Here is a 21,610-nt window from a genome sequence, read left to right on the forward strand (position 1 = left end):
CAATCAGCCTGTTTCAGTTTCAGTTCAGTCTGATTAGCACAAGGAAAAATATCTGCTTCTGCCTCCCAGCAATTTGCCTCCTTGCAGCAAACAACAATCAGCCTGTTTCAGTTTCAGTTTAGCCTGATTAGCACAAGGAAAAATATCTGCTTCTGCCTCCCAGCAATTTGCCTCCTTGCAGCACACAGCAATCAGCCTGTTTCAGTTTCAGTTCAGTCTGATTAGCACAAGGAAAAATATCTGCTCCTGCCTCCCAGCAATTTGCCTCCTTGCAGCAAACAGCGTGTTTCAACTTCAGCACAGCCTGATTAGCACAAGCAGCTGTTTGTCAATTGGATCGGCCTCCCGATGATCAGCTGTTTCAGACTGCAGGGATTGCCAAAGCCTCTGCACACCCCGTTTCCAGCCTCCACATGCCCCGTTTTCTACCTCGGTGCTCCCCATTTTCCACCCGTTCCAGGTGGCGGAGTTCAGAATGGGTGGAAAATGGGGGGGGGGGCACGGAGGCGGCAATAGGCAATGGCAATCCCTGCAGCCTGAAACAGCTGATCGTCAGGAGACCGATCCAACGGACAATCAGCTGCTTCTGCTAATCAAGCTGTGCTGAAACTGAAACAGGCTATTTGTTGTTTGCTGCAAGGAGGCAAAGGCCAGCAGGTGGGCGCGACTACATTCGGTGTATAAGACACACCCAAAATTTCGCCCTCTTTTTTGGGGGGGGGAGTGCGTGTTATACCCCGAAAAATATGGTAAGTTGTCCTTTGCAACTTAATTCTTGTCACCTTTTGCCGTTTGACTGGACATCTCTGGAATGCAATCTTGGACTCTCTCAAGTTGTCCTCGACTTAACGACCGTAATGGAGCCCGCTGGCCATTACAGTCGTAAAACAGGTCACCCATACGACCAGACTGATTTTAGAACCTTTTATGTGGCGGTTGTTAATAAACACCACGGTCATTAAGCAAATGAATGGAGCCCTTTTGCTGAAAACCGAAAACGCCACTTTTTGGCAAAGCCATCTTCAAACAAGGTCATGTGAATGACCTTAACGGCCCGAAATGCAGGCCAGTTGCCAGGTCCAAGAAGGGAGTCAGCCGCCAGAACTTCAGATAAGGGGTATTCAGCCGGTTCGGATTGGTTTGGGTGAATCGGTAGTGGCAATCTGCCCCGGATCTATGTCGTCCTATTCAGCCACGTTTTCTAAGCCGCATGGGAGCAAAGTGCATGTGTGAAAGGCACGCTTGGCCACAAAGCATGCGTGCACGTGTGTGTGTGTGTGTGCACAGTTTCGGTGCGCGGCAAACTGGTGGTAAAATTATGTGAAATCCACCTCTGTTCAGAACCAGTTGAAGAATCATCGGGGGGGGGGGTTTGCATCCGACCTGCTAAGCAACCAGTCGTAAGTGGAGGACTATCTATACAAGCCATTCGGTATATTGCAGGTAGTCCTCAACTTACAACCGTTCATTTAATGACCTTTCAAAGTTACGACGGCACCTGGGGGAGGGAAGTGACTTCGGGCCATTTTTCGCACTTACGACCATTTGTAAGCATTCCCAGTGTCACGTGATCAAAATTCAACAAACAACTGACTCATCCTTATGACCGTCGCTGTGCTCTAAGTTCAGGGAATCCCTTTTTCCCGACCTTCCGACGAGCAAAATCAACGGGGAAGCCAAGATTCGCTTAACAACCGGGGTCCCTAACTTTATCCCCTGCAGTGATTCCACTTAACCGCCGACGGCGAGGAAGGTCGTAAAATGGGTGCCAAAGCTCACTTAACGACTTAAACGTTGGTCTCCATTGCGGTCATAAGTCGAGGACTGCCGGGTATCTTCCTTCTTCCTGAGAAGTAAACGAAATAAGCTTTGGAAAATCTGGTTCTCCGAACAAGAAGAGAACTGGAATTCTCCCAGCAGATTTCCTGACTTTCAAAATTCCCCGGCCAATTTTCCAAGTTGACTCATGGATTGACGAACTCCGACGGGGTTTGAGAACATGTTCTGGAAGAAACAAACGAGGCCATTGACCAAATCCCCTGAGCCACGTGATAACGTGAAGGGTTAATACCACTTTATAAGGCCCTGGTAAGGCCATACTTGGAATACGGCATCCAGTTTTGGTCGCCACGATGTAGAAAAGATGTGGAAACTCCAGAAAGAATGCAGAGAAGAGCAAGAAGGCTCTTCTTGCTAAAACATATGAAGGATGGTTGCAGGAACTGGGTATGTCTAGTTTAAGAGAAAGAAGGACCAGGGGAGACATGATAGCATCTTCCAACATCTCAGGGGTTGCCCCAAAGAAGAGGGAGTCAAACTATTCTCCAAGGCACCAGAAGGCAGCATAGGTGGTATTTGGCAGCTGCCAAAAAAGCCAGTTCTAGGCTGCATAAACAGAGGTATAGAATCAAGATCACGTGAAGGGTTAATACCACTTTATAAAGCCTTGGGAAGGCCACACTTGGAATCCTGCATTCAGTTTTGGTTGCCACGATGTAGAAAAGATGCAGAGACTCTAGAAAGAGTGCAGAGAAGAGCAACAAAGAGGATTAGGAGACTGGAGGCTAAAACATGATGAAGAACGGTTGCAGGAACTGGGTATGTCTAGTTTAATAGAAAGAAGGGCTAAGGGAGACATGATAGCAGTCTTTCCATATCTCAGGGGTTGCCACAAAGAAGAGGGAGTCAAACTATTCTCCAAGGCACCTGAGGGCAGGACAAGAAGCAATGGATGGAAATTAATCAAGGAGAGAAGCAACTTAGAACAGAGGAGAAATTTCCTGACAGTTAGAACAATTAATCAGTGGAACAGAAGTTGCCTCTGGAGGCGAGGTGGTGCAGTGGTTAGAGTGCAGTACTGAAGGCCACTTCAGCTGACTGTTATCTGCAGTTCGGCTGTTCAAATCTCACCGGCTCAAGGTTGACTCAGCCTTCCATCCTTCCGAGGTGGGTAAAATGAGGACCCGGATTGTTGTTGGGGGCAATATGCTGACTCTGTAAACCGCTTAGAGAGGGCTGAAAGCCCTATGAAGCGGTATATAAGTCTAACTGCTATTGCTATTGCCTCCAGAGGTTGTGAATGCCCCAACACTGGAAGTCTTTAAGAAGATGTTGGATAGCCATTTGTCTGGAACGGTATAGGGTTTCCTGTCTAGGCAGAGGTTGGACTAGAAGACCTCCAAGGGCCCTTCCAACTCTGCTCTTGTATTGTATTGTATCATTGAGTGACTTTTAATGAGCCGGATTCTGAATGTTAAACTTTGGGATAGAATTTGGCAACACGGGAGGTCTTCGGCTTACAAATGTTCATTTAGTGGCGGTTCAAAGTTACAACGGTGCTGGAAAAAAGCGACTTGCGACCGCTTTTCCCACACAGCGTTCCCCACAGTTATGGGGAGAGAATTCAGGTGCTTGGCGACTGACTTGTATTTATGACGGTTGCAGGGTCCTGGGGTCCTCTTTTGCGAACTCCTGACCAGTCAAGTCAAAAGTCCACAATGGAGTTCAAAATTTACATCGCTAAGCGAGACTGTTGTGAGACGTTTGCCCTGTTTTATGACTTTCCTTACCACATTGGTTGAGTGAATCACTTAGCAGTTGTTAAGCAAGGAACCCGGTTGTTAAGTGAATCTGGCTTCCCCATCGACTGCCCTTGTCAGGAAGTCACAAAAGGGGCTTACATAACTCCGGGACATGCGACCGTCATAAATATGAACCTGTTGCCGAGCATCCAAGTTTTGATCACGTGACCCTGAGGATGCTGCCACCGTCGTAAATGTGAAGGATGGCCTGTTTTCCAGGGCTGCTGTAACTTTGGTCACTAAATGAATAGTTATAAGTTGAGAAATACCTGTAATTGAGCCTGTATGGTCCCTCCAGTATTTGCTCTCATCCTTCTCACCGTCTCTCTCTCTCTCTCCTTCTTTCTTTCTTTCCTTCTCTTCCTTTCTTTCTTTTCCTTCCTTCCTTTCTTTCCTTCCTTCTTTCTTTCTTCCTTTCTATCTTTTTCTCTCTCTCTTTCTCTCTAAACTCTTTCTTTCTCTCTCCCTCTCTTCTCTCTGTCTCTTCCCTCTCTTTCTCGCTCTTTCCCCCCTCTCTTTTCTCTCTCTCTCCCTCTCTCTTTCTAGCTCTCTCTTTCTCTTCCTCACTTCCTCTCCCTCTCTTGCTTTCTCTCATTTCTCTTTCTCTCCCTCTCTCTTTCTCTCTTGCTCTCTCTTTTCTCCCTCTTTTTTGTCTCTCTCTCTTTCTCTTTCTCTCTCCCTCTCTCTTTCTCCCTCTTTCTCTCTCCCTCTTTCTCTCTTTTCTCCCTCTCCTTTTCTCTCTTTCTCTTTCTCTTCCTCTCTGTCTCTCAAACTCTCTTTCTCCCTCTTTCTCTTTCCTCTCTTTCTCTTCCTCTCTGTCTCTCTCTCTCCCTCTCTTTCTCCCTTTCTCTCTCCCCCTCTCTCTCTCTTTCCTCTCCTGCTCTCTCTTTTCTCCCTCTTTTTTGTCTTTCTCTCTTTCTCTTTCTCTTCCTCTCTGTTTCTCTCTCTCCCTCTCTTGCTTTCTCTCTCTTATCTATCTCTCTCCCTCTCTCCCTCTCTTTCTCCCTCTTTCTCTCTCCCTCTCTCTCTCTCTTTCCTCTCTTGCTCTCTCTTTTCTCCCTCTTTTTTCTCTCTCTCTCTTTCTCTTTCTCTTCCTCTGTCTCTCCCTCTCTTGCTTTCTCTCTCTTTTCTATCTCTCTCCCTCTCTCCCTCTCTCTCTCTCTTTCCTCTCTTGCTCTCTCTTTTCTCCCTCTTTTTTGTCTCTCTCTCCCTCTCTTTCTCCCTCTTTCTCTCTCCCTCTCTCTCTCTCTTTCCTCTCTTGCTCTCTCTTTTCTCTCTCTTTTCTATCTCTCTCCCTCTCTCTTTCTCTTTCTCCCTCCCTCCCTCTCTCCCTCTCTCTCTTTCTCTCTCAGTGACTCCATTAGTGTCCCTATGATCCCCCTGGGGTTGAAGGAGACCAAAGACCTGGACTGGGCAGCTCCTCTGAAGGTAAGGAGATCTCGGGGAAGGATCCAGTCTGCAGCCTTTTAAGGAGGGCAAAGAGGTGGGTGTGAAACAGCCCTTAAATCTGATGGATCTCTCATTCATTCCCCATTCCCTAAAAACCGAGTTTCTCTTTTGGGGAACTGGGGTGAAATTCTCTGGTTTGGAGGGGGATAGAATTGAAGACAGCTGTTTACAGGATGTCCTCGACTTACAACGTTCCGTTTAGTGACCGCTCAAAGTTACGACTGCACTGAAAGAAGTGACCTGTGACTGTTTTTCACAGTTACGACCATTGCTAGAATCCCCACAGTCACGTGGTCAAAATTGGCCACTGGCGTGTACTTATGACGCCTGCCATGTCCTGCCGGGGGGGGGGGGGAGTGTCACATGATCTCCTTCTGACCCATGGGGGGAGCCAGATTCACTTAACAACCCTGTGACTCACTTAACAACTGCCGTGGCTCGCTTCACAACGGTGGCAGGAACGGGTAATAAAAATGGGGCAAAATGCCTTTAACAAACATCCACACGAGAACAAGAGAAAAACTCCCTTCTGGTTGTAAGTTGAGGACTTGGTTTCGCAGCGACCTTGAAAGCGGGGGATTTCAGGTAAACGACCGGGCACAAAACAACAACAACAACAACAACTGTGTTTTCATTTTGTGCGCAATTCCAGGCCGTCATTAAAGATCACTACATGGAAGACGAGGATTCCTTCAAGGCGGAGCTGAAAACCCTTGTGGATTTACGCCAGGTGAGTGTCACCTTTCAGCAAGAAGAAGTTGCGGGCAAAAGGCATCTGGTGTGTGTGTGTGTGTGTGTGTTTGTGTGTTGCATGGGGGAGGGGAAGTTTGCAAGATGGCAGTTGTAACATCGCAATGAGAACTTAAGAATTCCAGTCGCAATGCCTCGCCTGCAACCTTCCAGATGTTGGCATACTTATGGGCGAAGGCATCTGGTGTGTGTGTGTGTGTGTGTGTGTGTGTGTGTGTGTGTGTGTGTGTGTGTTGCAAGGGAAGTTTGCAAGGTGGCAGTTGTGACATCGCAATGAGAACTTAAGAATTCCAGTCGCAATGCCTCGCCTGCAACCTTCCAGAAGTTGGCATACTTATCGGCGAAGGCTTCTGGGGTGTGGGTGTGTTGCATGGAGGGTAACTGTTCAGCTTTTCGAGATGGCAGGGGTAGCATCACAATGCCGGTTGTGGTCGTAAGCCGAGGACCATACCTGCCATTTGAGCAGGAAGTTGAATCTGGGGTTCTCACCTGCGTCTCCTTTGGAATCCAACCTGCTGCTCCCATCGCTGGAGGCTTTGTCATTTGTCATTTGTCATTTATTAAAATTTATAGGCCGCCCTTTTCCCTGAGGGGACTCAGGGCGGCTTACAATCACGAGGGAGGGGGGTGCAGTATCAAAAAACAAAACAAAATGTGAACAAAGAAAAATAATAAAACACAACTTTCGTTCAGCAATCAACACTCGGGCGGGTGAATTGGGAACCTATCCCCAGGCCTGCTGGGAGAGCCAGATCTTGAGGGCTGCGCGGAAGGTCTGGATGGTGGTGAGGGTACGGATCTCAACGGGGAGATCGTTCCACAGGGTCGGAGCTGCAACAGAAAGGGCTCTCCTCCGTGTAGTCGCCAGTCGGCATTGACTGGCAGATGGGATTCGGAGGAGGCCCAGTCTGTGCGATCTAATTGGTCGAAGGGAGGTAATCGGCAGAAGGCGGTCTCTCAAGTACCCAGATCCACTACCATGGAGTGCTTTAAAGGTGGTCATCAGTACCCTGAAGCGCACCCGGAGACCAACAGGTAGCCAGTGCAGCTCGCGGAGGACGGGTGTAACGTGGGCGAACCGCGGTGCGCCCACTATCACTCGCGCGGCTGCATTCTGGACTAACTGTAGTCGCCGGATGCACTTCAAGGGCAACCCCATGTAGAGCCCATTGCAGTATTCCAGCCTAGAGATCACAAGGGCTCGAGTGACTGTTGTGAGAGCCTCCCAGTCTAGGTAGGGCCGCAACTGGCGGACCAGGCGAACCTGGGCAAATGCCCCCCTGGTCACAGCTGACAGCTGGTGGTCAAAAGTCAGCTGTGGGTCCAGGAGGACTCCTAAGTTGCGGACCCTATCTGAGGGGTATAAAATTTGACCCCCCAGCCTAAGTGTTGGTACATTAGCCAAATTATTGGGAGGGAAGCACAACAGCCACTCGGTCTTGTCCGGGTTGAGTACCAGTTTGTTAGCGCTCATCCAGTTCTTAACGGCCTCAAGACCCTGGTTCATCACGTCCACCGCTTCATTGAGTTGGCACGGGGCGGACAGATACAGTTGCGTATCGTCCGCATATTGGTGGTATTTTATCCCGTGCCTCCGAATGATCTCGCCCAGCGGTTTCATGTATATGTTAAATAGTAGGGGGGATAAGACCGAACCCTGCGGCACCCCACATGTTAGGGGCCTCAGGGACGATCTCTGCCCCCCGACCAACACCGACTGCGACCTGTCCGAGAGGTAGGAGGAGAACCACTGCAAAACAGTGCCTCCCACTCCCACCTCCTGCAGTCGTCGCAGAAGGATACCATGGTCGATGGTATCGAAAGCCGCTGAGAGGTCAAGGAGAACCAGGATGGACGCATAGCCTCCATCTCTGGCCCTCCAGAGATCATCGGTCAATGCGACCAAAGCGGTTTCTGTGCTGTAACCAGGTCTGAAGCCAGACTGGAAGGGGTCAAGATAACTAGCTTCCTCCAAGGCCCGTTGAAGCTGGAAGGCCACCACCTTCTCAACAACCTTCCCGATAAAGGGGAGGTTGGAGACAGGACGAAAGTTGTTTAAAATGGCTGGATCCAAGGATGGTTTCTTCAGGAGGGGTCTCACCACCGCCGTTTTAAGTACGGCGGGGAAGTGCCCCTCCCGAAGGGAGGCGGTCACGACCGCCTGGATCCAGCCATGTGTCACCTCCCTGCTGTTGGCAACCAGCCAGGAGGGACACGGGTCCAGAATGCAGGTGGAGGCACTTACAGCTCGAATGGCCTTGTCCATGTCCCCAGAGGCAACATCCTGGAACTCAACCCAGAGATGATTTGCCAAGTAGTCCTCCTGTGTCTCGGCTGGATCTACTGCGGTGGAGTCCAAGTCCGACCGAAACCGAGCTACTTTGTCCGCCAAGAATTGAGCATAGTCCTCAGCCCTACCCTGCAAGGGGTCTCCCGCATCCCTCCTGTTCAGGAGGGAGCGGGTTATCCTAAACAGGGTGGCTGGGCGTGACTCGGCGGACGCAACCAAGGCAGAAATGTATGATCTTTTGGCAGTTCTTAATGCCCGGACATAGTCCTTGGTGCAGGTAGTCAGAAGTGCTCGGTTCGCCTCGGACTTATCGGACCTCCACAGGTGCTCTAGGCATCTCCTCCGGCGTTTCTTCTCCCGGAGCTCCTCGGTGAACCAAGGAGGCCTCCGGGATCCACTGACCCGGAGGGGCCGTAGTGGCGCAATCCGATCAAGAGACTCCGACGCCGCCGAGTGCCAGGCGGCAACCAGAGTCTCCGCCGAACTGTGGGCAAGAGTATCAGGAATGACCCCAAGCTCCGTCTGGAACCTCGACGGGTCCATAAGTCGCCTGGGGCGGAACCACCTGGTCGGTTCCTCCTCCCTACGGTGGGGGTTTGGCCTCCGGAAGTCAAGCCTCAGTAGGCAGTGGTCTGACCACGACAGGGGTATGATCTCATTACCCCTCAGACCAAGAAGAGAACCGGACAGCCACTTGTCTGAAGTGGTCTGGGGTCTCCTGCCTGAGCAGGGGGTTGGACTGGATGACCTCCAAGGCCCCCTTCTGTTATTCATGGCTCTTTGCCTTCTCTCCCATCTTGTGTTCCCCAACAGGCCATGCGGGCACCCAGCCGGAACAAGGCGGGCCTGGAACTCCTGATGGAATATTACAGCCAGCTCTACTTCCTCGACAACCGTTTCTTCTCGCCCCATCACAATCTGGGGCTGTTCTTCCACTGGTCAGTGGGGGGGGAGGGACTTTTTGGGGGTGTTGTGTAGAGAGAATCAACAAAAAAAAAACTTGGTAGCTCAGGGTTGGAACTGTCGGGCTTTGTGAGCTTGGCGGTTTTCTTGCAGATGTTTCGCGACCCAAGTAGGTAATATCATCAGTTTTGGAAGGGAGTGAGGTGTGCAGAATAAGGAGAAGGAGGGAGGGAGGACGGGGGAGGATTGGGGAGGTCCTTGGTGCTTCAGAGCTGAGTTATTTTCTTGCAGACATCTCATGACCCAACTAGGTAACATTGTCAGTGCTAGAGCGGTGGGGTTTTGCAGAATAGAGGAGGGGGAGGGGGGAGGACTGCGGGGTCCTTGGTGCTCCCTGAACTTGACGTTTTTCTTGCAGACGTTTCGTGAACCAACTAGGGAACATCATCAGTGGTAAAAGGGAGAGGGGATTGACACATTCCCGCACTGACTATGTTACCTACTTGGGTCGTGAAATGCCTGCAAGAAAACCACCGAGCTCAGAAAACACCAAGGACCCTTCAGTTCTTCTCCACCTCCTCCTCCATCTCCTCTTCCTCCTCCACTTCCTCCTCCACCACCACCACTCCTCCACCACCATCTCCCCCTCCTCTTCCTCCACCATCTCCTCCTCCTCCACCACCTCCTCCACCACCTCCTCCACCACCACCTCCTCCTCCTCTTCGTCCACCACCTCCTTCCTCCTCCACCACCACCACCTCCTCCACCACTACCACCACCTCCTCCACCATCACCACCTCCTCCTCCACCACCTCCTCTTCCTCCACCACCACCTCCTCCTCCTCTTCGTCCACCACCTCCTTCCTCCTCCACCACCACCTCTTCCTCCACACCACCACCTCCTTCCTCCTCTTCCACCACTACCTCCTCCTTCTCCTCCTCCTACACCTCCTCTCCACAAACCTTGATAGCACTGATGAAGTTACTACTTGCATAATAAAACATCTGCAAGAAAATAACCAAGCTCAGGGATCATCCAGGACACCACAGTCGTCGTCGTCATCATCATCATCATCATCATCATCATCATCCCCTTTTCCTCCTCCTCCTCCCTTTCTTGTAACACTGATGATGTTCCCTAGTTGGGTCATGAAACGTCTGCAAGAAAACCGCCCAGCTCAGAGACCACCAAGGACCCCCACACTTCAACCTCCAACTACAAAACATTCTCATCTCTTGGTAACAACGTCGTTTCTCCACCTCCTTGGTCTTATCCTCTGCCCTTCTTCCCAGGTACGATTCGCTGACGGGAGCGCCCTCTCACCAGCGGGCCCTGGCGTTTGAGAAAGGAAGTGTGCTTTTTAACATCGGAGCCTTGTACACCCAGATCGGCGCGCGCCAGGACCGTACCACTCTGCAGGGGGTGGATTGCGCCATTGAGGCCTTCCAAAAGGCGTCGGGTACGTTGACTTGGGGGAGTCATCTCAGCTCTTCCAATTAGGAGTTGGGGGTAGATAGCGTTGAGGTGGGATTCATGCAACATGTTATGTTCTGACTGCGATAATTGCCAGGCCGTGAGCTCCCAGCCGAAATTAAGTTCTGGCAAGCAGTCTTTGTGGCACGAAACACCATGAGCAAAATCTTCAGAAATACAAACTGTTGTCTCCTACGACCACCACTCCTCTTTCCTTCTACTTATTCCCCAGCCAGGGAGGGGCCGTTCAGCTTCCACATGTGTCTTGCTTCCCGAGTCGACTCCTTGTCCTCCGTTGTTCTCCTCTCCTAACTGCTCTGTGCATATATGCATCTGGAACAGGCCCCAGCTGTTCTTCCTCCCCACTCATCTCAGCCTCCAAAGGCAGCTGCCTCTCTGGTGGCTGGGAAATGTCGGACGGCCCTGGCTCTGTCTCTGCGTCCGACGCAGGGAATCCATCAGAGCCTTTCCCAGACTCCAGCACTGGCCCAGGTTCCTCCCCAACCTCCTCCTCATTGTCCTTCTGGCGGGCCAGAACATATTATTCCACACCAAAATTAGCAGGACACAGCTCGATCTTCATATATACAGGTAGTCCTCAACTTACAACCAACATTGGGAGCAGAATTTCTGTTGTTAAGCAAGGTTTTGTTAAGAGAACAGAACAGAATACAGGATGCTACCTGTAGCACTCCGTGCCTAGAAAATAAACCATTCCCTTCACTAAATAAAATCTCTTAATTTCCCCCCATCGGCTAAGATCGAGGCCTCCAAACTTAGGAACTTTATGACTTGTGGACTTCAATTCCCTTGCTGGCTGGAGAATTCTGGGAGTTGAGGTCCACAAGTCGTAAAGTTCCCAAGTTTGGAGACTCCTGTGCCGAGACTGTGGTGTGACTCCCCACTAGACTGCAAATCACCCCGACTCAGTCCAGCTTAGTTTAAGCCATGGTGCGAATTCAAATCTTTCCCTTTCCTTTCTCATCGTCCTCCATCCCTCCTCCTTCCCTTCCCCTTCTCATCTACCTTCCTTCCTTCCTTCTTCCCTTTCTCTTGACATCTTCCTCTCTTCCTCCCTTCTTATCTTCTTCTCTCCCTCCCCCCTTTCTTCTTTTCCTGGTGGTGGTTCTCGCACCATAGAGTCTTCTCCTAGTGCGGCATCCTTTTTCCTTTGCCAACCAGAAGTCCGGTTTCCCCACCACCACCACCACCATAGAGTCTCCTAGTGCGACATCCTTTTTCCTTTGCCAACTGGAAATCCGGTTCCCCCACCATAGAGTCTCCTCCTAGCGTGTTGTCCTTTTTCCTCTACCTGTCCTAACCGAAAGCCCTATCAATTGTGGAGCCAACTGGCAAAAGGGAGCTGCAGCAGAGGGATGAAAGAGCCGCATGTGGCTCCAGAGCCACAGATTGCTGACCCCAGCCTTGGGCAAACTTCTGACGATGGGAGAACCGGATTCACCACTGTCCCGCTTAAGCCACGGAAATTCGGGGCTAAGCTGTGGTCGTCAGTGGAGGATCTCCTCTCCTTTTGCAGGCGCCTTCAACTACCTGAAGGAGAACTTCTCCAACGCCCCCAGCCTCGACATGAGCAGCCCCTCCCTCAACATGCTGGTCCGGCTGATGATCTCCCAGGTGCAGGAATGCGTCTTTGAGAAGGTCCTTCTGCTCGGAGCACGGAGCGACTTCCTCGGCTACCTGCAGCTCGCCCAGGAAGCAGCCCGGGTAGGATATCCAAGGGGACGGAGGGAGGGGGAAGGGGGAGCGGAGGCCCCCGGAGTCCCACCAGAGGGGATCAGGCATAGCGAGGGGGGGGGGAAGCTTCCTTTTCTGAGCTTGTGGGGTTGGTTTCTAACCATTTTGTTACCTGGCCAGGTAACGTTCTTCAGCAGAGTTTAGGGGAAGTGAGTATGGGTGTTGTCCTTCTGCTGATAAGGGCTTTGGGTGAGTCAGTAGGTCTTGTGAGAGGGAGGTTACGTCAGGTGAGGTTCATATCAGGTGAGGGGCTGGTGGGTGAGGTGAGGGTGATGGGGAGGTCACATCAGGTGAGGGTCTTGTGATGGTTCAGGTGTGAGTCATGTCCGGTAAAGATGTTGCGATGGGTCAGGTGAGGCTCAGGTGATGGGTCAGGTGTGGGCCATGTCAGCTGAGGGTCTTGTGAGGGAAGGTCACATCAGGTAAGGGTCGGTGGCAGGTGAAGGACTGGTTGTGGGGGGACTTGTGTGGGTTGGTAGGTCAATGCCACCTCTGGTTGGCTGTACAGGTGATTTGGACTCTGAGGGCTTCATAGGTTGGTTGAGGGTTGATGGGTCTGTTGATGGAATTGCTTGTGGAGGGCCAACCCCCATCACCCCTCCCCATCCGTCACCTCCCCTCCCAATGACCCCCACCTGACAGATGTTCGCCACCATGAACGAACCCATCACACCATGAACTATGGAAGCCAAGCCAGATGTGCTTCTGGTGGCCATGTGGGGGGGGACGCTGTCCTCTTCCTTGCTTGCCTCCTTGGACTTCCCGTCCTCAGCGTGGCCCCTCTTTGCCTCCCCAGGTGGAAGAAGTCTACTCCTTGGTGCACCAGACCATGGCCCAGCCCCACGTCAAGGATTACGTGCCTTTCTCCTGGACCTCCATGGTGCACGTCAAAGCAGAGCACTTCAAGGCTCTCTCGCACTACTATGCCGCGGTTGCCCTCTGCGACTGCCCCTGTGAGTAACCACGAGCTTCTCTTGTCTGGGGAGTGGGAGAAGGCGGTGAGGGGAGGTCCTTATGTAGGGAGGAAAGAGGTCTGAGGTGTATATAGGACCCCATGTTATATGGTGAAGCCTTTTTTCCCCAGTTTGGATGTGTTCATATACATGGTGAGAAAAATGAATCTTCCGAGTTTCCCAGACGGATGGCCTAGGGAATAAAGCGGTTACAGAACTGGTAGTCCTGCTAGAAATACTTTGAAACCCCCTCCCAGAGGGGAGCAACAAAAGCAGACCCTGAAGGTGGGTGTGTGGGGTTTCTAACAATGGTTTGAGCCCTAAGCACACAGCGCTTATAAGCATTATCCTGAATAACGGGGAACAGAGCTTCCTATAATCATCTCCACTGTCCTCACCACTCTCCGTAGGGACTTTCTGTCTGAAACGCTGCTGCTGCCATCAAGCCAAACAGCGATGCAGTTTGTTAAAACACTCTTGATCGTGCCTCTGTCAAAAGTGGCCAGGACAGAAAGGGAAAGAGGTGCTCTCCTCATGCGACGCAGGAAATGCAGACAGTGTTTTGCACACTCCGCTAAGGATGATGTACGGAGAGACCAGTTCAGATTGTTAGTTATCTTCTGGGAGTTGAAGTTCACAAATCCATGCTAGATCAGGAATTCTGGGAGTTGAAGTCCACAGGTCCATGCTAGATCAGGAATTCTGGGAGTTGAAGTCCACAGGTCCATGCTAGATCAGGAATTCTGGAAGTTGAAGTCCACAGGTCCATTCCAGCTCAGGAGTTGAAGTCTACAGGTCCATGCTACATCAGGAATTCTGGGAGTTGAAGTCCATAGCTCCATACCAGCTCAGGAATCCTGGGAGTTGAAGTCCATAGGTCCATGCCAGCTAAGGAATCCTGGGAGTTGAAGTCTACAGGTCCATGCTAGATCAGGAATTCTGAGAGTTGAAGTCCATAGGTCCATGCTAGATCAGGAATTCTGGGAGTTGAAGTCCATAGGTCCATACCAGCTCAGGAATTCTGGGAGTTGAAGTCCATAGGTCCATGCTAGATCAGGAATTCTGGGAGTTGAAGTCCTCAAGTCATAAAGGGGCCATCGTTCCTCACCCCTGATCTAAGCTCAAGAAAGGTCCAGCATCTCATCTTCCTGTCCACCTTCTCTATTTCTGAAGTCATGTCGGAGGTGGATTTTCCTGAGCATGAAAAAGCCTTCCTCCAGTTTCACGTCTCCACGCCAGAAGGACCGGCTCCTTCCTTACTTTTGCGAGACCAGGAAGCGCGCCGGCGACTAGGTGAGTGACACCCCCGCCCCCCCCCAAAAAACCCGTCAGAAAGGAAAGTCAGACAAGAGCAGGGACACCTCCTAGGCTTCTAATAGTGTCAGGTGCTCCTCAACTTACAACCATGTTAGCTTGGCAACTGACTCGTATTTATGACGGTTGCAGTGTCCCCAAGGTCACGTGATTCTCGTTTGCAAACTTCTCACCAGCAAAGTCAAAGGGGAAGCCAGATTCACTTAACATCTGGGTTACTCATTTAACGCCTGCAGTGATTCACTTAACAATGGTGGCTAGAAAGTTCGTGACATGCAACAAAAACTCCCTTTGCAACTGTCTCGCTTAGCAACGTGGAAGCCGTAAGTTGAGGACTATATTGGTTGGAAAAAATGTTTTCCACGGAACCGATCCCTGGTAAGATCCAAAAGATTGGGGACCCCTGCCCTATATCACCTCGGACAAATGGTTCTCCGGTTTCTCCTTGGTTTCATTTATTTATTTAGCGTATGGCAAATACATGGACTTACAGTGATTCAGATGTTAATGTCCAGTCCAGCCGGCCATTCAAGTCAGGCTGGACTACGTTGCAAAAAAAAAAAAAAATCAGACAGGACTATTCAGATGAGAAATACAAGCTGGAATGGAGAAAGATGGATTGATTACATTCAAAATAAATATGGGACTAAGAAATTTCAGATAGCTTATGAATTTCATTTCATTTCATTTATTGAATTTCTAGGCCGCCCAATCCCGGAGGACTCTGGGCGGCTTACAGAAATGAAAAATATTAAAAAAGGATTAAAACAATAAGATACAACAAGATTAAGAAGAAGCACAGCATGCACCCAATCAAAGGGGGGCTGGACCTCAATCAAGAGGTCAACAGCCCCAGGCCTGAAGGGAAAAGCCAGGTTTTAATAGCTTTACGGAAGGCCATGAGAGTGGGTAGGGCCCGGATCTCTGGGGGTAGCTCATTCCATAGGGCCGGAGCAGCAACAGAGAAGGCCCTACTCCGAGGTGTCGCCAGCCGGCATTGTCCTGCTGAAGGCATCCGGAGAAGGCCCATCCTGTGCGATCTTATTGGTCTTAGGGAGGTATGCGGCAGGAGACGGTCTCGTGGGTATCCGGGTCCTAGGCCATGTAGGGCTTTAAAGGTGATAACCAGCACCTTGAATCGTGCTTGGAGACCAATGGGCAGCCAGTGCATCTCCCGGAGGATAGGTGTAATATGGGTGTATCTTGGTACACCCAATATCACTCGCGCGGCTGCATTCTGGACTAATTATAGTCTCCGAACACTTTTCAGGGGGCAGCCCCAAGTAGAGCAAATGAATGAACAAGGAATATGACAACTTATCTAAAGTTAGCTTCACAAAGGGGGAGTTAAAGATGATGCTAAAGTTAGTTAGTTTATTTTAGCGTATGTTTGCTAAATGTTTATACCCTGTATTTGCTCTGGGAGGTTGGGGGGGGGGAGGGGTTGTGGGATCGGGAGGGAGGGAGGGAAGGGGAAAGGTATATAATTGTAAAACTCATTAAAACATTTAATTAAAAAATAATCAGACATAGCAATAGCAATTAGACGTATATACCGCTTCATAGGACTTTCAGCCCTCTCTAAGCGGTTTACAGAGTCAGCAACTTGCCCCCACAGTCTGGGTCCTCATTTACCCACCTCGGAAGGATGGAAGGCTGAGTCAACCTTGAGCCGGTGAGATTAGAACCGCTGAACTACAGATAACAGTCAGCTGAAGTGGCCTGCAGTACTGCACCCTAACCACTGCGCCACCTCGGCTCTATTGGGCCAGTGTAAGCTCTGGATGGACATTCGGACACAATGTGGTGGAGATTTGGTCAAGGAGCACTGGAGTCACACTGGTGGCGGAGGGGAGGGTGTGGAGACAAGACCCCACTTAAGCAATGAGTGGGGCAGACACCATGTTGGGATCCTGTTCAGAGTTGACCAATGCTGGTGAGGAAGGTCAAAACCTGGCACCTTTTGTGTGGGGTCATCTATGTAACTGTTGTGGCCCCCCCAGCAGAGCTGGCAGCAGATTCGGACACTGAGACGGTTGTGGAGGTACCTGGGCCAGTCCTGGAGTCTGGGGAAGGCTCTGATGAGGGCTCTGTGTTGGAGGCAGAGGGGGGGGGGGGTCAGGGCCGTCTGACACGTTGTCAGCTGCCTTCGGAGTCAGACATCAGTGAGGCAGAAGAACAGCTGGAGCCTGTTCCCAGTGTGCGCAAGTGCAGAGTTACCAGATGAAGGGAAGAGCCAAAGAAGAGGGGTCGACTTGGGAGTAAGGCCACAGGTTGACGATGAATGGCCTCTCCCAGAGGAAATAAAAGAGGAGCAAAAGGGGAGTGGAGTTTGCAGGAGACAATTAGCTTCATTGGTTCGTGACTCTCCGAGACTCCTTGCCAAGTTTTGCAGATCTCAGCCTGGCAGCTCTCCAAGCCAGATAAGGTCTGTGACTATAAATCCTCCCTTAAAAGGCTTTGCTGGATGGGAATGAGCAGAATTCACAGCAAATTAATAAAAGGGGGGGTTTGTCGGGACCAGGAGTTGGCTTCATGTTCTCGGGAAGCCTCGGTTAGAACAATAACTGCCTGTATCTGGAGGTAGCAGTAGAAAGCTGCCCACTGTGTGATGTGTGTTGACATCAAAGTTGTAAGACAGCCCTGGGATTAAGGAATGGATATCATTAAAAAACTCTTCTACATTATTGAATGTAGAAGGTCACGACTTATTGTTGGGATGGCATGCTTTCTTATGGTATAAGGGAACTAAATCACATGGTTACTTTAGAAGACATTATATAAGGGAGGCGTTGCTGTTAAACTGGGAAAAGGTTAAAAGATTACACTATTTGAAAATTCCAGTCTGGATATCAACCATTGAAGCATTTTCATATCCATAATATATAAAAAGGAACAACAGTTAGATATACAGAATTATTGAATGCAGAGGGTGAACTCAAATCTATTCAAGAGTTGAAACAAGAAGGGATGGAAATGAACTGGTATTCATATGTACAGATACAATCTAGATAATGAAGATAGAAAAACTAAAGGTCTTTATAATAAAATGACTGAGCTAGACAAAATTCTAACAGGCACCGATGAAAAAGTAATTAAAAAACTATATGGATATTTATTGGAGTTTAAATTGCATGAAGAACAAGTTAAAGAAACTATGATAGCCTGGGAAAAAACTTTAGGTATGGATTGACTTAGAGAATTTTGTCGGGACCAGGAGTTTGCTTGAGCCAAGGTGGCGCAGTGGTTAAATGCAGCACTGCAGGCTACTGCTAGATCAGCAGTTCAGCGGTTCAAATCTCACCGGCTCAGGGTTGACTCAGCCTTCCATCCTTCCGAGGTGGGTAAAATGAGGACCCAGATTGTTGGGGGCAATATGCTGACTCTCTGTAAACAGCTTAGAGAGGGCTGAAAGCCCTATGAAGCGGTATATAAGTCTACTGCTATTGCTATTGCTTCATGTTCTCGGGAAGCCTCGGTCAGAACAATAACTGCCTGTATCGGGGGTAGCCGTGGAAAGCTGCCCACTGTGTGATGTGTGTTGACATCAAAGTTGTAAGACATCCCTTGAGCCAGTGCCAGAGAGGACTTCCTGGGTTTAATCCTGCCAGTTGATTAGATGAGGAAGGTCATCATGCCCAGGAAGAAGCGGGTTTCTCATTTTGGACTTTTTTGGAATTGCAGTTGCAGAAGTTCCATCTTCTTGAAAACCTTCAGTCATGGAGCTCCCACAGCTTCTAGAACCTTCTCCTTTAGTCCCCTAGCCACCAAGCTGAACTCCTGTATTGTGATGTTCATTTGTGTCGTAGATTCTACACGCGCCAACAGCCACGTGCAGAATATAGACTTGCTTCCTATAAGGGGCAACATTTTTTTGTCGGTGGTGAATTGTAACGACTTCTCCGCGCAGAACGACTTCCATTTTTAAAAAAAATTAAGCTCATTCCGTCCGCTCGGAAGATCGTATTTTAATTTAGGGTAAGGGTACCGGGGGAGGGGTGGGTGGTGCAGCACACTGTCAAAATTTAGAGGACAGTTTTGCTAGGGCAGTTTCTCAGTGGTGTTGATGGATGGAGCAGTGTGACTTTTCCTGGGCATTGAGAGGTTTTGTCGGGGGGGGGGGGTTGTAATGTTATTTATCAGGGTTTTTTTTTTCCTTCCATATATATTATAAATACTTAGTGAATGGTACATTGTCCGGCTCAATTTGCTTTATGCAAATACTAATAATATGATTTAGATGTACATATGATAATCTTCCAACTTCTACGTTTTCATGTACATTGGAGTTCTGATGTATTATATTTGTACCCTGGTTTCTCCAAAAATAAGAACCTCCCCCAATAATAAGCCCAATAGGGATTTGAGCGCATGCGCTAAAATAAGCCCTCCCCCCAAAAATATTTAAACACATGCGTAGCAGGTCCCTGCCATTTCAATGAAATCAAGTTTGACAACCCACTTTCCAGGTTTCCAAAAGATGCCCTAATTAATTAATGAGCCTTGAGCCAAGTTTCAAAAGAAATCCAGTCATTTATTAGAACACCTTTTGGCAATATCCCGTTGCAGTCAGATCTGACCTCATTTAAATTATGGCTGGGCTTTGCCCCTGTTTCTGTGTCATTAAATCACATTCTCCAACGAAGTACACACCTCACAAGCTGCTATAGTAATCTGAAATCCGACTCTGCCAAAGATATGTGTGAATGCACTCCCCCCCCCACTTTCCTCACCAAGGCAACGATAACAGACATGCAAATGCTTTATGGTTGACATTCCAGGCTCCCCTCACTTTATGAAAGCGACCTGTGCAAAGCAAAAACAATTTGAGTACAGGTATAGGATTTAGTGTGTGTGTGTGTGTGTGTGTGTGTGTGTGTGTGGTGTCCCAGTTTGTTTGGATTTTCTGCATGGAATTTTGCTATCAACCTGTATATTTCTCATGTCCCTGTTGTTTAGAATCTAAATATCTTCTCTGCCTCCACATCTGCCTCTTGCTGTCTCCTCTCTAAAATACCCATCAGTACTCCATTCGTCCCTTCTAAGGGATCATCTTGCTCTTTGCTTTCTTCTACAATCGTCTACTGATGGATTTATGAGAAGGATCAACCAGGGTCCTTCAGAAAAAATGGCCAACCCAAGTGTCAGGGTTGCAAATAGCATCCAAAATTAAATCAGAGTCCGAGGCAAAAGATTCCTCAAAGTTCCAATTGATTAAGAGAGCCACGTTGGCACATCCTGGAAAACCCAAATCTGAAAGCTTTCCGGTTTTCCCCACCCCGTGAAGTTCAAGATCTTGTCCCCACACCCACAAGCCCATCCCATGGTCCAATCTCCCACTGCCATGCTGGCAGTTCCACTCATCCAGTTCCGGTCAGGTGCAGAGGTGCAGAGACACAAAAGATGACCTTGGCTTTCTAGAAAGAATGTTAGTATGGCTGCATATCATCTAACTCTGTACAATCCCCCCCTCCCATTTTCCCACCATAGAAAATACATAGTAGAATAATAGAAAGTTTGGCAGGCCTGAATTCCAGAAAGAAAAGATGGCTTTGCACCAAGGCTGTGTTGTTGGGCTGTGAGTTTGGTTCTCCAAGGTGGACGTGTGTGTGTGTTGTGCTTTTTTTTTCAGGCAAAGCTCACCTCAAGAAAGCCATAATCGAGCATGAGGAGGCAATGAGGATCCACAGCTTGTGCAAGGTCTTGAGGAAGATGGATATCTTGCAGAGGTCCTCTCACTGGCCCACAAACGGTCCCTCGTGAAATACTCCGAAATTGACCACGAGGAAGATTTCTTGAAACAGCGGAAGCCCCAGATATCCATCGTAAGTGAACAAATGGTGGGGTTGGGCTTCTGTCTCTCTCTCTCTCTCTCCCAACAGGTTGTGTGATTCCTCAGGTTACCAATCCAATCTTGTTTAGATCTGAAAACAGAATGTAGAATAACAGAGTGGGAAGGGGCCTTGGAGGTCGTCCCAGACCTACCTACCTCCTCTAGCAGGAGACCCCAGACCATTTCAGATAAACGATTGTCCAATCTCTTCTTGAAACCGCCAGAAGACAACTTCTGGAACTGTTCCACTGATTAATGGTCCTCACGGTCAGGAAGTTTTCTCCTTAATTCCAGGTTGATTTCTCTCCTGATTATCTTCCATCCATAAATTCTATCTTGTCTTCTGGTGCTTTGGAGAAGGGTTGAACCCCCCCCCTCTTCTTTCTGACAGCCCCCCTAGATGTGGACTACTGCTATCATTCACCCATGGCTCTTCTTTTCGCTAGATTCAGACATACCCAGTTCCTGTAACTGGTTTTGTTTTAGGGGGGGACTTAAGAGAAATGTGGTCTTCGCTATCCCTGGCCCCCCCAAGTGAACAATCCTTTTGGCTCAAAAAGGGATAAAGTTGGAATAATACCAGAATGACCGAGTTGGAAGGGGACTTGGAAGTCTTCTAGTACAACCCCCTGCACTTCTTAAAATTCTCCAGTGATGGAGCTCCTATAACATCTGAAAGGAAGTTGTTCCACTGGTTAATGGTGTCCTCATCACTATTAGGAAGTTTCTCCTTGATTCCAGGTTGCTTCTCTCCTTCAGGAGTTTCCACCCGTTGCTTCTTCTCCTGCCTTGAGATGCTTTGGAGAATAAGTTGACCTCCCTCTTCTTTGTGGCAGCCCCTCAAATACTGGAAGACTGCTATCATGTCACCCCTGGTCCTTCTTCTCACTAGACAACGATACATCCAATATCTAAGATCTAAAAGCAAAGCCATGTAGGGCTTCAAAGGTTAAATTAATACTTGGAATTGTGCCTGGAAACCTTGTGTAATACAACACCCACAGCACAGATGAAAGATAGCCATAACAGTTGTGGCCTGTTGGCATGCTAGTAGCCACAGTTTGCTCCAATCCCAGTTTCTGAGCCGTCGTCAAGGGGGTAGTGGGGTGCCACTTGCCATACATTGCAGTAATCTGCCCTGTGGTGACAAGGACATAAATGAGTGTCAACATGTCTAGTTGGGTTGCAGTCAACGCGTTGACCAAAACAGGGTGAAGATATCTGGGCCACAGTTTCTACCTACCCTTCCGATAGTAACCATGCGTCCAAGAGGACTCTTAAGCCACAGAGTTACATTTTCATGGGGGG

The 21,610-nt window shown here is 49.3% G+C and overlaps 1 protein-coding gene across 1 annotated transcript in view; it reads left to right on the forward strand.

The window, feature by feature from the left end:
* RHPN1 (rhophilin Rho GTPase binding protein 1) overlaps positions 1–21,610 on the forward strand; it is a 55,220-nt gene that overhangs the window by 23,523 nt on the left and 10,087 nt on the right. The window contains 10 exon segments of the mRNA XM_032222984.1: positions 4,934–5,009; positions 5,683–5,760; positions 8,884–9,008; positions 10,267–10,433; positions 11,985–12,172; positions 12,999–13,155; positions 14,329–14,448; positions 20,102–20,194; positions 20,197–20,262; positions 20,265–20,294. Of these exon segments, the coding sequence (XP_032078875.1) occupies positions 4,934–5,009; positions 5,683–5,760; positions 8,884–9,008; positions 10,267–10,433; positions 11,985–12,172; positions 12,999–13,155; positions 14,329–14,448; positions 20,102–20,194; positions 20,197–20,262; positions 20,265–20,294 (1,100 nt within the window).

The sequence above is a fragment of the Thamnophis elegans genome, chromosome 8, assembly GCF_009769535.1.
Source record: "Thamnophis elegans isolate rThaEle1 chromosome 8, rThaEle1.pri, whole genome shotgun sequence".
In the NCBI taxonomy this organism is placed as follows: Eukaryota; Metazoa; Chordata; class Lepidosauria; order Squamata; family Colubridae; genus Thamnophis; species Thamnophis elegans.